The 17,560-nt window shown below is 40.3% G+C and overlaps 1 protein-coding gene across 1 annotated transcript in view; it reads left to right on the forward strand.

The window, feature by feature from the left end:
• The window catches only part of LOC126109514 (DNA (cytosine-5)-methyltransferase 1-like), a 128,855-nt gene that overhangs the window by 95,238 nt on the left and 16,057 nt on the right, over positions 1-17,560 (forward strand). Inside the window, exons 31-33 of the mRNA XM_049914535.1 lie at positions 5,879-5,990; positions 16,453-16,602; positions 16,703-16,869. Of these exons, the coding sequence (XP_049770492.1) occupies positions 5,879-5,990; positions 16,453-16,602; positions 16,703-16,869 (429 nt within the window). The remainder of the gene's footprint in view (positions 1-5,878; positions 5,991-16,452; positions 16,603-16,702; positions 16,870-17,560) is intronic.

Raw genomic sequence — 17,560 nt, forward strand, 5'->3', positions numbered from 1 at the left:
GGCCGGAGTGGCTGAGTGGTTCTAGGTGCTACAGTCTGGAACCGCGCGACCGCTATGGTCACAGGTTCGAATCCTGCCTCGGGCATGGATGTGTGTGATGTCCTTAGGTTAGTTAGGTTTAATTAGTTCTAAGTTCTAGGCAACTGATGACCTCAGAAGTTAAGTCGCATAGTGCTCAGAGCCATTTGAACCATTTTTCCAACAGAAATCTGTTCTGCTATAATGCATTAGAATATCTAACTAGTTCTGCTATCACAGAACAATTACAGCCCACACTGGACTTCTGTGAGTGGCGGCACTTTAATTCTAACCACCCAGTACGTAGCATCTACACTGATGTGATAGTGTGACAATATTCCTTCATCTTTTGCTTCCAAAAATGTATTATTTTTCTTGTTTTCTCACTGATGGTGTAGAACCAGCAGTGACACACCCTCTTTTATCTGCATCATACCTTACGGCGAGCCGTAACACTTTTGCGGCACAAAACACATTAGTATGGCACTGGCCCCTAAATGGGTGTTTACCATCTCCTGCTGACATGTATACCATTGTTGAATAAAACAATGTGAACAGTTCAGTCTGAGATTAGATGATACTGTTGTTTTTTGAGTGATGAATTTGGCAAAAAATGGGTAAATGTGATAATAGTTTCACAATGTTCATGCAATACACTGCCCTTTTCATAAGGTTTGAACTGCACACACTGTAAGGTCACTTAATAAGCAGAAACTATTTTAGAACTGGAAATGGTGCAGCAAATATGAGGTCTGTCAAAAAATTCTGGAAGATTTGTAATTTCGCGCCAATGATGAGTTGGAGTGAAATGCATTTGGCGTCCCTGCACACCTGTGTTTAATGTGTAACTGCCAGACGTTTCATTGTTGTATGTCTATTAGTTATTGTTCAGTGCTGTATTCAGAAAAATGTTGTGTCACACAGTTCATGAATTTAGAGACTGCAGAGTTAGAGAAGCAATGCAGTTGCATTAAATTTTACTGAAACTCAAGAAAACCTTTACAGAGACACACCTAATGATGCAGGAAGCCTACGGCAATAAATGCTTCACCCATACTTGGTGTTATAAATGGTTCACACAGTTTTAAAATGGCCAGACAGAAGCTAAAGATGACCCTTGTTTAGGATGCCCTTCGATGTCTACTGATGACGCTCATGACAGGAACGTCAACAAAATTGTGCATGCCAATCAAAGACAGACTGACTGAGAGATTGTAGAAGAATGGAACATTTCAGTTGGATCATGTCATCAAATCTTGACACGGCATCTTGGAAAGCATTGTGCTGGCCCCAAATTCATCCCACGGCTCATAAGCCCAGACCAGAAATACTTTTGCCTCGATACCTGTGAAGAGTTTTTGGATCATGCTAATGAGAACGAGATGTTCTTTAAGAGAGTCATAACTGGTGATGAGATGTAAGTCTATGGACCAAGACCAAGATTCAGTCTTGGCAATGGGTCAGGGATGGTTCTCCAAGACCAAAAAACACTTGCCAAGTCAGGTCAAATGTCAAAGCCATGCTGATACTTTTCATTGACTCTGAAGGATTAGTTCATCATGATTTCATGCCACAGGGACAAAGTGCTAATCGATGGTACTATCGGGATATGTTGCAATGCCTGTGAGAAAATGTGAGAAGGAAACAGCCTGAAATGTGGAGAGATAATTTGTGGCTCTTGCATCACAATGATGCACTCACTCATTCATCCCTGTTGGAGCTTGACTATTGCAGAAAAAACAAAATCACTGTGCTGCCTTGTCCTCCATACCCTCCAGTCCTGGCCCTTGTGGATATTTTTTTGTTTCCAAAGTTGAAAACTCCATAGAAAGGATGAAGATTTGCAATGATACATGAAATACTATTCGCAGATGGCACTTCACGTGATCCAGCAAGAGGTGTACTGAGACTCCTCCTGGGAGTGGAAACAACATTGGAAGCACTGTATAAATTTTGGAGGAATAAGTAAAATGTAAGTGTAGAAGCATTTAGTGGACAATGTTCCAGAACTTTTTGAGCTGATGTACCCTTTCTTTTGCTTCAAAACTGTTCACTACACTGTCAACTGCTTTTGACTGTCCCTTTTAATGGTGGTGTGAATGAAGCCTTGCACACTTCTGAATCTTCAGTCACTTTCCTACTTGCATTAGTGTAAATCTGTTTCTCCTGTTTGCATATTTCATTTAGTTTGTCTGAATTTTGTTTATAGATGTCATCTTTAACACATCACTTAGTACGACTGAATGTGGTACACCATGAGTTCCCATTTGAAAGGCCTGTCTCTCTCTCTATTCAGATTTTTCTCTGTTATCACTTTGAATACAGAATTGACACTACCGACAAAAAAAAAATCCCTGTGTTATTCTGTTTGTTTCCTTAGTTCTCCTTCACACTCAATCTGGGGTGAAGTATCAGACTGCAGCCACTCTTTCATCTTGTGGCTCTCACACAGTAATGTTGTCTGTTTATAGTGTTGTTCCACACTATATTTCTGTGTTAACACTGCTGTTCAGCAATAATCTCATCAGTACTGTTCAGTAAGCACTCTTCTTATTTTATGAAACTTTGGTGTATTATCTTATTTCATTTTATTTTTATTTATCTCATATGTCAATTCAGTTCTGCTGGCTGCACAATTGTTAAATGAGTGCAAGGCTAAGTGAAGACTAAGTGAAGTTAATTTTGGTGATGGAGAGGAAGAGTAGTCCAGACAAGTTAATGAATACAACAGATTTTTCATATTTCAGTGGTACATATAATCGTGGAAGAATATATTCCATGAACTGACATTCTGACTCACAGCTTAACTAAAAAGCATTAATATAAAAGTATTATGAAAAGAATAGATTGCTACTCACCATGTAGTGATGTTGACTCACAGGCAGTCACAACGAAATACTGCTAAATAATTAACCTTTCAGCCAAAAGGCCTTCTTCTGAAATAGACAAACGCGAACACGCGCGCGCGCGCACACACACATATATTCATGCAAGTGTGACCCACACACACATGACCACTGTCTCTGGCTGCCAAGGCCAGATTGTGAGCAGCAGTGCATGATGGGAGAAGCAGTCTGGGTGGTGGGAATACGGAGGAGGCTGGGACAGAGAGGGTTGGTCCGTTGTTTGGGGGAAGAGACCAAACAGCAAGGTTATCGGTCTCATAGGATTAGGGAAGGATGGGGAAGGAAGTTGGCCATGTCCTTTCAAAGGAACCATCCCGGCATTTGCCTGGAGTGATTTAGGGGAATCACGGAAAACCCTAAATCAGGATGGTCAGATGCAGGATTGAACCATCGTCCTTCCGAATGTGAGTCCAGTGTGCTAACCACTGCGCCACCTCGCTCAGTGACGGAGAGGAGGAGGGATAGCAGGGTAAGGGTGGGGGATGATGAAGTGCTGCTTGGGGGAGCATACAGGGTGCTCTGAAATGAGGAATGTCCTACCCACTATCCGTCCCACCCCTGCCACAGTGGTATTCTACCATCCACCAAACCTACACAATATACTCATCCATCCCTACACAACCCCTGCTCCCAACCCCTTGCCTCATCACTCACACCCCTGTAATAGACCTAGATTCAAGACCTGTCACACATGTCCTCCCACCACCACAGACTCCAGTTCAGTCACAAGTGTCACCTGTCCCATCAAAGGTAGGGCTACCTGTGAAACCCGTCATGTGATTTACAAGCTAAGCTGCAATCACTGTGCTGTATTCTACATTGGCACGATGACTGACAAGCAGTCTATCTGCACGAATGGCCACTAATAAACTGTGGCTGAGAAACAACTGCCCAACATGAAGTTCTTCATTTCAATGGCTTCACAGCCTGTACCATCGGGATCCTTCTCACCAATGCTAACTTTTCCAAATTGCACAGGTGGGAACTCTCCCTGCAGAATAACCCATGTTCCAGTAACCTTCCTGGCCTCAATCTTTGTTAGTCACTGTCCTTCATCCACATATCACCTCCCCTGTTCCCATTCCAGCACTACACAGCTACACAGCCTGCTATTCCACCATCGTACCCACAATCTTTTTACTTCTCTTTCTCTCTCTCAACCATCCAGCAGCCATCAATATGCTGGTGGAGCAATGGAACTTCCTACCACAAGAACTCCTTAGGAACCTCAGGGACAGCATGGGAGCACATGAGAGAACATGCATTGCCACCCATGGTGATCATACATACTATTAAGAGCCATGTCCCACCTTTTGTAATGTCCACGAGACCATAATACATAGATATCATTGTCTTTGAGTAAAAGTGTCATTTCTGTTGGTCTCCTTATGTATTTCTTTCAGTTATTTTCTGTGCTATTGTGTATCACTTCTCCCTATGTATACCTACGTATAATCCAAGTTTTGTTGAGCTGTGTTCCTTTGTAGTGGACACATCATGCTAAAGTTACTTTCATCCTTAAGTTTTGCACATCAGTGTAAATTAAGTGATTGAGTTCAGAAAAAATATGCTAACATAACTATTGCACTAAATTTGGTAAATATTGTTTTTCAAAAGATTTAATTTTTTAAGTTGTACTGGTGAAAAACTGCACAGGTTAAAAATATATATTCGTATATTATTGAGGTTTATGATAAACAAGAAGTGTTTTGAGCAAACTGATAGTCTAAGCACACATACATGGATCTAGAAAGAGTCAAGTTCTACATTAACTGGCAGAATCAGCCACTACAGGCAACTTTTGTAAAGTGAACTAACAACAAATTATGCCTAGTGTTAACCTGCTCAAAGTCATTCTTACAGAAATTACTTCTACATTTCTTTATATGTGAATATTATACACATCAGAATGTATGTGTAAGTCATTCATGCAGCAACTACCTACATCAGAATATCTTTCTGACATACAAGTGAAGGCTCAAAGCAAATTGATGTTGCGTCTTACTGGCACTGTTTTCTAATGAAGCAGTTATGATATACTGGTTTTGAATGTTGAAAGTAACTGTATTTCCTAATTTTTGTTTTACTTTCTATAATTATCAAATGTCTTTCATAATTACTGTGAAATATCTGTCATTTTGGTCTACATTGTAGCCTCACTTTAGTTAGTCTGCATAGAGGATGCAAACTTTTGTGGAATCAGCATCAGGTTTAATGACTGTCTAAATTCATCATGATGTGTAGTGCTGCAATAATAATCATGGCAGTAACTGACAAAATGTGTCTGCTGCTTATGCCATGCATAGTTCTTAGCATTTCGTGAGAACAAATTTAAAACCTCATCTTTTTAAAGTTTAATATATATGTCTCTGTGATGTTCCATTTACTTTTGAGTTTGTTCATTGTTATAAATATGTTGAGTATACTGTGACGGAAACAAAAAATCTATAAATGGAAATAGTATTGTGCTGGATAAGAAAGAAACAAACCAGGGGCAGTTGAAATTTTAACTGATAATTTTGCAAATCTATTTTGTTTCATTGTGTTATGTTTTATAACAATTGTAAAGGATTTGTGATAAAACAGTTTCAGTAATAAACCACACACTTGAAATATAAATAAAGACGTGACAGACATCCAGCCAAGTATCATAGCTGATTCAGTTTGAGCGACATCAAATGTTTTTCAATGCTTCTGAATTAATTCACTTTCTTGCATCTCCAAAAATCATGTGTATATCCTTCTTTGAGGACTGACTACCAACCTGTTTGATGTTAGACTGTAATTTATTGTATGTTATGTGACAGAAATGAATACTTTTAATTTGCTACTCATTCTGAAACTGAAACTATGTTAAAAGTAAAGCAAAATTAAGTAATCTTCTTTCAGTATGACAAAGTCTTTAATTTGGTATAAAATTAACGTTGCACTAAGGTAAACATATTGTTTTACAGGGTAATACTCCTTGCCGCAGCTCCTGGAGAGCTCCTGCCTAGCTTTCCAGAACCGACACATGCATTTAGTCAAAGTTTGTGTCAGCTGAATGCGGCAGTAAGTGGACAAACAGTAAGTGTTACTAAACCATAGCATATATATTGGTTAGTGCAAAAAGAAGACCTTTATCATTAGGTATCACACTGAAAACACAATTTCCATTGTGATGAATACCTGCAGCAGGTATCTCTAAATGAACATATTACAAGGTGTGTCCATAAAGCAGATTCCGATGACCGGTAAAGAAAGCCAAAACATCACTAAGTGAGAAATATTTATAGAAATATTTACATGGATCCACTGGGTACTTCTCAATATAGTCACCACCACTGCTGAGCCATTTACTGTTTTGCACTGTCAGTTGTGTGCCTGTGTCATAAGAGACTGTCACCAATGTGTGGAGCCACAAAGTCACTTCAGTCTGCAGTTCTGCATAATTGTGGAAATGTTTTCCTGCCAGAAAAAGCTTCATGAGATGGAAGACATGAAAGTCAGTTGGGGTGTGGTTGGGACCACAGCAAGGCAGTTGAAGATCTCCCTTCCAAACTGATTTGACACATTTTGTGTGATGTTGGCTGCACACATCAAAAGTCTGACAGATAGCCATATAGCATTTAAAAGGAAATTAAAAGAATTTCTTAATGGCAGCTCCTTGTACTCATTAGATGAATTTTTGGATATAGTAAGTGGGTAATTCCCCCCCCCCCCCCCTCAAAAAAAAAAAAAAAACAAAAAAAAAAAACAATAAAATAAAAAGTTAAGGGTCGTGTAATATTTTGTGTGATGTAATATCTTGTATAGACATTTTTTATTAACCTGACACGTTCCACATCATTATGAAGTGTTGTATTCATGATCTATGGAACAAGTACTAATCTAATCTAATCTCTAATCTAAGGGGCCTTGAATTGTTGTGCACAAGTGTAATACCTCTTGTCAACATCCCGCATCTCCTGTTCTGGATCATCCTCATCTAATTTTTCAGTGTCTGACAACACTGATCAGCATTTGCAGTGGGAGAGGCAACTAATGGGAGGGCATAAGTAGAGTTGGTTTTATTTCAGGAGGCACTCTCCAATTTTGCTCCTTGCCTGTTTTCCTCGATAGGATGGTAGTGACCTGTGGTCTCTGGTAGGCACAGTGAAAGAAGATTCAAAGTTATTTATTTCCATAAACATACAGGTAGCATTTTGACTCATGGTTGGCACTGTCTGTCAATGCCCGCCAAGGAATTGTATCATAAGTGGCCTTCATGCCGCTTGAGGAAACTGATGCTGCACACTGTGACACTGGTGGGTTGCTGTTTTGGTGGCCCCAGCACTGGATGTATCACGATGCCACAGCAGTGAGTGATGGCAGTGTGTGTATTGAACTTACACACACTGACTTGGGATGTGCTCTGACTCCTCCCGCTCACCAACATTCTTCATCATCTGTCATACCATGATAATGGTTGATAATGAAGTTTGATGCTACCGGTGCGACATCCAGGAATGCCCTGTTCAGTCTACTGGAATGTGATGGTGTCCTGACCCTGGTGGGATGGAAAGAGCCCCAGGTCCTCCCATCTGTGACAGAAGCAGACTATGGTGTTGAACTTGGTGATTACAGAAAGATAGCCATCTCTCCCACTAGCAGCTGTTGTCAGTAATGTGCAGGAAATCTACAACAGAGTTGTGCAAAATGTCACTTTGCTGCAATCAGGAAATCGAGTGTGAACATCATGTGTGCCATCGATCCGTCTGACCGACTGCCTTATGAGCTAAACTGCTGAGGTATTTATGGAGTGAGGTAGTGGCTAATGTTTACCCTACACCATTCATCGTGACCACGTAGGGCTTGCTATTATGAAGGTTTCAGCATCTCTCCTTCTGCCACGCTTTCTTAACGAGTTTGTTAGAGTATAGAACTGATTCTTAAATATATGAAAATAGTTAAGGCTAACTGGCCATTGACCTTCTTCTTCCGTGCTGGATGCACATGCATTGCCTGAACTGGGACTCAGTAAGATTGTCTGCCATGAGTAATGAGTGTAGTGGGCAGGGGCACTACAAATGAAGTGTGTGAACATTAAGTTGGAAATGTGGGTCTCACGATGAGTGTGCAAGGGATAAATCCCTGCAGTTGCACTATCCTCTGTTCCCTCAATGGCTCAGATGGATAGAGCATCTGCCATGTAAGCAGGAGATCCCGGGTTCGAGTCCCGGTCGGGGCACACATTTTCAACTGTCCCCATTGATGTATATCAACACCTGTCGACAGCTTAGGGTCTTGATTTAATTATCATTTGATTCTTAAAAGCTTTTGGTACCATTTGTTGCATTTGCCTTAGGCTTTCTTTTGTCACATAACGAAGGTGATGTGACCCTGTCTGGTTGCTCTGATCTACTACATTCTGCTGAAGTCTGCTGCCTGGCTCACCAGAAATGCCAGTGTTGTGTTTTGCCCAGACCCAGTCTCCGAGGCGAAATGTTTTCATTGCGGCCACCTCGTCTCGACATTGCTGTAATGTAGTGTGATAGCTTTGCTCATTTTAACCATTTTACTGTTCTATACAAGGTTGGTGTGCAACAACAGTCTCCCTTCACGGTAAAAACTTGCCAGGAGGGCACCACATTGTTCCCAGAAGACAGTGCACATGATTTTTGACAGAGACTGCTTGGATTTGGTCTTCACAGGTGAACCACAATGCCACCAATGCAAGGACTGTTGTTTTGTTTCTAGTGTGCCATGCTATTCCTACATTTCATCGCCAGCGACAACATGTTTGAGGAACTCTGCTACTGCCTACTGCTGTGACTGTATGTTTGGTTTTGTGTTCATCTGTCTGTTGCCTTGGCACCCATCTTGCATACAATTTATGAAAGCTGAGCTATTGGGACACACTTGTGTGCAACAGCTGTGGGAATTGATGAGAGAATTCTCAAATCGTGAAGTGTTGGTTCTGCAAAATTGCTTGCAGCATATTTTCCTTCAGTTCTTGTCTTCATCACAAATATGTTTTGTCCTTTGGCAAATTGCCTGAACCATCATCTGACCATGCTGTTGCTCATAATTTAGTTTCTGTACACAGGGCACAACTGGTGACAGATCTCTGCTGAAGAATGCTTCTGAGAGTGAAAAACTCTGATAACTGCACAAACCTTGCAGTTGGCGGCAGACAGTATCAGAGTAGCCAATATATCCTAGCACTGTGCAGTAACCACATCCCTCATGAGACTGAAACTGCAGTGCTTTATCCCCATGTACCTACTCTCTACTCTTGTGTTTGCACATTTGTATCCAACTTCTCATGGCATCTATGGATGTCATTTTTGTATCCAACTTCTCATGCCATCTATGGATGTCATCAGAACTTACTTTCTGGATACACCTCTTGTATGAGACAACACACCACAGCAGTGATAATTAATTGATTACACTGAGACTTATGAGTTGCCAGAAATGGAGCTACTACGTCAGGCACATGGGACCTTTGATCAGCAGAGATAATAGGAATAAGTAATATTGTGGAAATGTCAATGAATTACAATGTTGATAAGAAAGCTACTGGACTACATGTAATATCGTAACTTATATGTGTCTGTATTTTGTACATATCTAAATTTAAAATTTTATGCTATCTTGTATTTTGACATGTCCTACATTGTAAATGTGATAAAATGTGTTGTAAATAAATTAAAAAAAATTAACATAAATGATCTAGCTCTGTTTCAAAGACAATGAGAATAGTCAGCTTGGCACACTTTTAAAACCAAAGAAATGAAGAACTGGACTTCTTACTGTTTTTGATGTACCATTTCTTTTAATCAGTGTGATTTTAGAAAGACCAGTTAGGCTCCTCCACCTTGCTATAGATACATGAAGTGTCTCTGTTAGTTAAATTATCAGTATACAAATATGGTCCTTGCCTGATCCCACGTCATTCCATCTTATTTGATGGGTCAGCAAATGAGGTTCCTCGACCAGTTATGGTTCTTGAACTTCTGTCCCTCTTTGAGGCTGTCACAGTTGTGTTCTCTCTGCTTTATGTCAGATTTTCCTATATTCTTGTACCTGAATCTTGTTTGCCCTCTTGATCTTTTGTCTCTAAGTTTCTGATTGTACATTAGTCTCAATAGCCTGTTAGCATCCATGTGTTGCATAAGTCCATAATATCTCAATCACTGTGAGGTTATTTTGTCTTGTTGTCTTATAACATGAACATGTTTTCAGATTTCCTCGGTCTGGATTCTATCCCTCCATGTTCTTCCTATCATCCTATGAACAAAACTCATCTCAGCTTCCTGAATTCTGCTGATTTCTTTATTTTTCATGGTCCATATTTCACTACCAAATGTCAAAATTGTGATGTAATAGGTTTCATAGATGCCTTTGTTACACATTAGTGCTACTTTCTCATTCCTACATCTACATCTACATCCATACTCCGCAAGCCACCTGACAGTGTGTGGCTGAGGGTACCTTGAGTACCTCTATCGGTTCTCCCTTCTATTCCAGTCTCGTATTGTTCGTGGAAAGAAGGATTGTCGGTATGCCTCTGTGTGGGCTCTAATCTCTCTGCCTTTATCCTCATGGTCTCTTCGCGAGATATACATAGGAGGGAGCAATATACTGCTTGAGTCCTCGGTGAAGGTATGTTCTCGAAACTTCAACAAAAGCCCGTACCGAGCTACTGAGCGTCTCTCCTGCGGAGACTTCCACTGGAGTTTATCTATCATCTCCGTAACACTTTCGCGATTACTAAATGATCCTGTAACAAAGTGCGCTGCTCTCCATTGGATCTTCTCTATCTCCTCTATCAACCCCACCTGGTACGGATCCCACACTGGTGAGCAATATTCAAGCAGTGGGCGAACAAGTATACTGTAACCTACTTCCTTTGTTTTCAGATTGCATTTCTTTAGGATTCTTCCAATGACTCTCAGTCTGGCATCTGCTTTACCGACGATCAACTTTATATGATCATTCAATTTTAAATCACTCCTAATGCCTGCTCCCAGATAATTTATGGAATTAACTGCTTCCAGTTGCTGATCTGCTATATTGTAGCTAAATGATAAAGGATCTTTCTTTCTATGTATTTGCAGCACATTACACTTGTCTAAATTGAGATTCAATTGCCATTCCCTGCACCATGTGTCAATTCGTTGCAGATCCACCTGCATTTCAGTACAATTTTCCATTGTTACAACCTCTCGATATACTACAGCATCATCTGCAAAAAGCCTCAGTGAACTTCCGATGTTATCCACCAAGTCATTTCTGTGTATTGTGAATAGCAAAGGTCTACATCTACATCTATGTCTACATTTATACTCTGCAAGCCACCCAACGGTGTGTGGCGGAGGGCACTTTATGTGCCACTGTCATTACCTCCCTTTCCTGTTCCAGTCGCGTATGGTTCGCGGGAAGAACGACTGTCTGAAAGCCTCCGTGCACGCTCTAATCTCTCTAATTTTACATTCATGATCTCCTCGGGAGTATAAGTAGGGGGAAGCAATATATTCGATACCTCATCCAGAAACGCACCCTCTCGAAACCTGGCGAGCAAGCTACACCGCGATGCAGAGCGCCTCTCTTGCAGAGTCTGCCACTTGAGTTTGTTAAACATCTCCGTAACGCTATGACGGTTACCAAATAACCCTGTGACGAAACGCGCCGCTCTTCTTTGGATCTTCTCTATCTCCTCCGTCAACCCGATCTGGTACGGATCCCACACTGATGAGCAATACTCAAGTATAGGTCGAACGAGTGTTTTGTAAGCCACCTCCTTTGTTGATGGACTACATTTTCTAAGGACTCTCCCAATGAATCTCAACCTGGTACCCACCTTACCAACAATTAATTTTGTATGATCATTCCACTTCAAATCGTTCCGCACGCATACTCCCAGATATTTTACAGAAGTAACTGCTACCAGTGTTTGTTCCGCTATCATATAATCATACAATAAAGGATCCTTCTTTCTATGTATTCACACGACACTCCCCTGCGGCACACCTGGAATCACTCTTACTTTGGAAGACTTCTCTCCATTGAGAATGACATGCTGCGTTCTGTTATCTAGGAACTCCTCAATCCAATCACACAATTGGTCTGATAGTCCATATGCTCTTACTTTGTTCATCAAGTGACTGTGGGGAACTGTATCAAATGCCTTGCGGAAGTCAAGAAACACGGTATCTACCTGGGGACCCATGTCTATGGCCCTCTGAGTCTCGTGGACAAATAGCGCGAGCTGGGTTTCACATGATCGTCTTTTTCGAAACCCATGCTGATTCCTACAGAGTAGATTTCTAGTCTCCAGAAAAGTCAATATACTCGAACATAATACGTGTTCCAAAATTCTAAAACTGATCGATGTTAGAGATATAGGTCTATAGTTCTGCACATCTGTTCGACATCCCTTCTTGAAAACAGGGATGACTTATGCCCTTTTCCAATCCTTTGGAACGCTACGCTCTTCTAGAGACCTACAGTACACCGCTGCAAGAAGGGGGGCAAGTTCCTTTGCGTACTCTGTGTAAAATCAAACTGGTATCCCATCAGTTCCAGCGGCCTTTCCTCTTTTGAGTGATTTTAATTGTTTCTCTATCCCTCTGTCATCTATTTTGATATCTACCATTTTGTCATCTGTGCGACAATCTAGAGAAGGAAGTACAGTGCAGTCTTCCTCTGTGAAACAGCTTTGGAAAAAGACATTTAGTATTTTGGCCTTTAGTCTGTCATCCTCTGTTTCAGTACCATTTTGGTCACAGAGTGTGTGGACATTTTGTTTTGATCCATGTACCACTTTGGCATAAGACCAGAATTTCTTAGGATTATCTGCCAAGTCAGTACATAGAACTTTACTTTCAAATTCATTGAATGCCTCTCACATAGCCCTCCTCATACTTCATTTTGCTTCACGTAATTTTTGTTTGTCTGCAAGGCTTTGGCTATGTTTATGTTTGCTGTGAAGTTCCCTTTGCTTCCGCAGCAGTTTTCTAACTCAGTTGTTGTACCACGGTGGCTCTTTTCCATCTCTTTTGATCTTGCTTGGCACATACTCATCTAATACATATTGTACAATGGTTCTGAACTTTGTCCACTGATCCTCAACACTATCTGTACTTGAGATAAAGCTTTTGTGTTGAGCCGTCAAGTACTCTGAAATCTGCTTTTTGTCACTTTTGCTCAACAGAAAAATCTTCCTACCTTTTTTAATATTTCTATTTACAGCTGAAATCATCGATGCAGTAACTGCTTTATCATCACTGATTCCCTGTTCTGCATTAACTGTTTCAAATAGTTCAGGTCTGTTTGACACCAGAAGGTCTAATATGTTATCGCCACAACTCGGTTCTCTGTTTAACTGCTCAAGGTAGTTTTCAGATAATGCACTTCTCCCAGTCTATATCTGGCAAAAATCTCTACCCAGAACTATAACATGGTCGGGAAATGTACTCAAAATATTTTCCAAATTTTCCTTCAGGTGCTCTGCCACAACAGATGCTGAGACAGAGGGCCTATAAAGACATCCAATTACCATATATGAGCCTGCGTTAACCATGACCTTCACCCAAATTATTTCACATTTCGGATCTCCGTCAGTTTCCTTCGATACTATTGCAATTTTTATCGCTATAAACATGCCTCCCCCTTCACTGTCCAGCCTGTCTCTATGGTATACATTCCAATCTTAGTTTAGAATTTCATTACTGTTTACATCTGGTTTCAGCCAATTTTCTGTCCCTAGTACTATGTAGGCATTGTGACCTTTTATTAATGAGAGCAGTTCTGGGTCCTTTCTATAGACGCTCCTGCAGTTTACTATTACCACATTAATATTGTTATTCCCCGTTGCGTTTAGCCTACTACTACCTTGTCGCTTCTCAGGAAGCATCTTGTCGGGCCTAGGGAGGGAATTCTCTAACCAAAAAAACCCACATGTGCACTCCACACGTACTCTGCTACCCTTGTAGCCACTTCCTGCATGTATTGCACGCCTGACCCATTGAGGGGGACCTTACATTTCTCCACTCGATAGCGGAGGTTGAGAAATTTGCACCCCAAATCTCCGAAGAATCATCTGAGCCTCTGGTTTAAGCCTTCCACTCAGCTCCAAACCACAGGACCACGATTGGTTCTGTGAATGATACTACAAATAGTTAGCTCAGATTCCACCCCACAAGCGAGGCTTTCTGCCTTCACCAACTCCGCCAGCCGCCTGTATGAACTGAGGATGACCTGTGAACCCAGACGGCAGGAGTCATTGGTGCCGACATGAGCAACAATTTGCAGTCGGGTGCACCCAGTGCTCTCTCTCGCTGCTGGCAGGGCCTCCTCTACATCTCAGATGAGAACCCCCGGCAAGCAGACAGAGTGAACACTGGCCTTCTTCCCCGACCTTTCTGCTATTTCCCTAAGGGGCATATTGGATCTTTAACTGTTTGATAGAAGATACTACCTGCTTGAATTCTTTGTGACTACTTTGTCTATAGAACCAGTATTGCAGATAACACTGACAAGATATCTAAAATGATGAATCATCTGTAGCTGTTTCCCCTCCATGATTATAATGGATGCGTATTATGGAATATTTGATGTTTGTCTATACAGCAGCAATCTCACTCTAAGAGGCACTTCTATTCTGGTGTAACAAATGTGATTTCAGTTCTAAGTATCATACATTAACAAACCTGCTTTCAGATTTGCACTCAATTGTGGGTACAATGTGAACCTCAAAGGTCCTATAAGACTAAATGTTAAGAGGGGGGTTTAAAAAAAACGAGAAGTGCTATATATTTTCAAATTGTTTACAGAACAACCTTATCCCCTTCAAAATACTCTCCATTACAACTAATACATTTGTCCCACAAGTACTTCCACTGTTCAAAGCATTTATTGCAGTCATCTTTAGAAATGGCTGACAGGTCCTCCCTCATTTTTTTCTAGAGTTCTTCAGCGTTGTTAAATCAGTGTCCTTTCATTCCCCTTTTCATGCATGGAAATAAGAAAAAGTTGCACCAAGTAAGGTGAGTAAGGTACATGGGGCCATGGAACCATGCAATTTTTAGCCAAAAACTATGTAACAGGGATGGCTGTGTGTGCAGATGCATGAGTCGTGGTGGAAGAATCGGTCTCATGTGTGCCACAAATTAGGTCTTTTTTGATGAACACCAGTGCACAATCTTCTTAAAACTTCCAAATAAAATGTTTGTTTGATGGTCTGACCTGGGGGAATAAACTCCAAATGAATTATTCCTGTGGCATGAAAAAAGCGAATCAGCTTTGTTTTGTTGTGTGATTTGACTTGGTGACATTTTTTTAAGGACAGGGTGATGATGATGTTTCCCGTTGGCTTGACTGTTGCTTTGTTTCTGGGTCATAACTATACCACCACGACTCATTACCAGTAATGACCTTTGACAGAAAATCTAGATCAGTTTCAAGCTGTTGTTTCAAAGCATGACATGTTTCAATTCGATGTTCCTTATGATTGTCAGTCAGAACCCGAGGAACAAAGTTAGCAGCAATCCTTTTCATTCCCAAATCTTCCATTAAAACTCACTGAAGCAAGGTTCAAGATACCCACTGATCTCTCACAGTTGATCAGTTGTCTGTCGACAGTCTGTGAGCACAAGCTCTCATGTTTTTTCAATGTTTTTATCAATTTGGGCAGTTGATGGACATCCAGAACAAGGTTTGTCATCAATTGACACATTGCCATTTTTAAATTGAGTAAACCACTTGTACACTTGAGTTTTCTATAAGCGTCAACTTGTTAAGCTTTTTTCAACATTAAAACTGTTTCAGCAACATTTTTACTGGCTGGAAACCAAAATTTCACAGCTGCACATCGTTAACTTAAAGCTACAATTGTAATAGACAAAACAAGATCAAAACAGCACTAGCGAAAAAGATCACTGCAGATGAACAGAGCAAGTCAGGTCAACAACACAGGCAGCACTGAAATGGCAATGATTTTAGCCATTCCTTATTCTAGGGGGCTCTTTATACAGCAGTTCTTATGGGAATGGTGGCTCCATACCGCATGTACTGTGATGCAAATGCATCTCTCGCAAACTCCACGCCACCCAAGGAGTACCTCATGCAAATACAATACAAACAAATATTTGTGCAACACATGCCATAATATGCATAAAACTACATCCCTGTGCATGATCTGAATCATATCCTGTGACATGACACTAATAAACAACACACTTGTTCATTTATAGATGACAAGGGCACAGAAAACTTTGCACATCTGACTCTTCAGGGAAGACAGTCCCCTTTTAAGCTGACATTTGCTTCCATCCATGTTCAATAGCCGTTTTTAATACCCCATTCTGAATCAGTTTTTTAGAAATTTTATTTCAGTTTGTTGACTTCTGTTCTGCATTTTTGATCGAGGTTATCTTTTTGATACTTTTCGTATTGTGTCACAGTTAATAAAACTGATATCTTGTTGATCTGTCCTATATTATCTGTTTATATGTATTACTTATGTATATAGAACTTCTTTTCTGTTCTTTATTTTTCACAGTACTACTCAAATTGTAATCGGATGTATTCAGCCCCAATGCGCACTATAACAGTGTGTGATGCTCTTTCTGATCTTCCAGAAATTCCAAACGGGCATGATAAATGTGAAATTCATTACAAGAAAAGACCACTGACACATTTCCAGCGTTTGGTATGTTTTGTTAGTTATGAAAATAAAATGTATAGAATATTTTATGAGTTGTAATTACCTTTTACTACATTTTGCAATTTTTTTCTGCGTTACTTGTAAGGTCCGTGGTAATGAGAAACAGAAGATATTGCGAGATCACATCTGCAAGAAGTTGAATCCTCTAAATGAAGCACGTGTTGCAAATATCCCTACAAATGCAGGAGCTGACTGGAGGGATTTGCCAAATATTGCCATGCGGCTTTGTGATGGCTCTTACCTGGAAGAACTGTAAGATGCACAACTATTTCTAGTTGTTACATTCTGTCTATTTATTTAATGTCACATTTTTACTTTTTAACTTACATACTTCAAGCATTATTTTCAGTAATCAACTATAGGCTGCAGTTATGCTGATGTAACTCATTTAGTTCAAATTTCAAAGAATTAAGGAATTATGTATTAGGTTGACGCATAATGTTCATAGCATTTTAGTTTTGCATGTTGGTATTCCAGTTGCAATGGTTTTTTTAGGGAATGTCATTTTTTATTTGTAGTTCAGTGTCATTATATGAGTTTACATATTGTCATTTTGTCACTTTGGGATGAGTGGAGCTGTTGACACTAGAAAATGGAGAACTGACTGCAGCAATCGAAACATTTCCCTCATATTCTTCTGTTTGAGTTCAATAGAGAGGTGAAAGCAGCAGAGGCAGCCAGAAACACTTGCTGCATGCATGGAGATAGTGCCACTGGTCAGAGCATGACAAGAAAATAGTTTTCTCATTTTAAGGAGGATTGTTTTTGACATTAATGACTTTCCTTAAAACTGATTCCAAGTTATTCAGTTATTTTTTGTGTTGACGAAAATATTTTAATGAAAAACCTCAACATTATTTTTTATTTATTGTCTGCAGTAAGAGTCACACAACTATTGTGGTAGGTTTAAAGTTCTCTTTCTTTTGTCAATGGAAATATGTAT

The sequence above is a fragment of the Schistocerca cancellata genome, chromosome 12 (genome assembly GCF_023864275.1).
Source record: "Schistocerca cancellata isolate TAMUIC-IGC-003103 chromosome 12, iqSchCanc2.1, whole genome shotgun sequence".
Classification (NCBI taxonomy): Eukaryota; Metazoa; Arthropoda; class Insecta; order Orthoptera; family Acrididae; genus Schistocerca; species Schistocerca cancellata.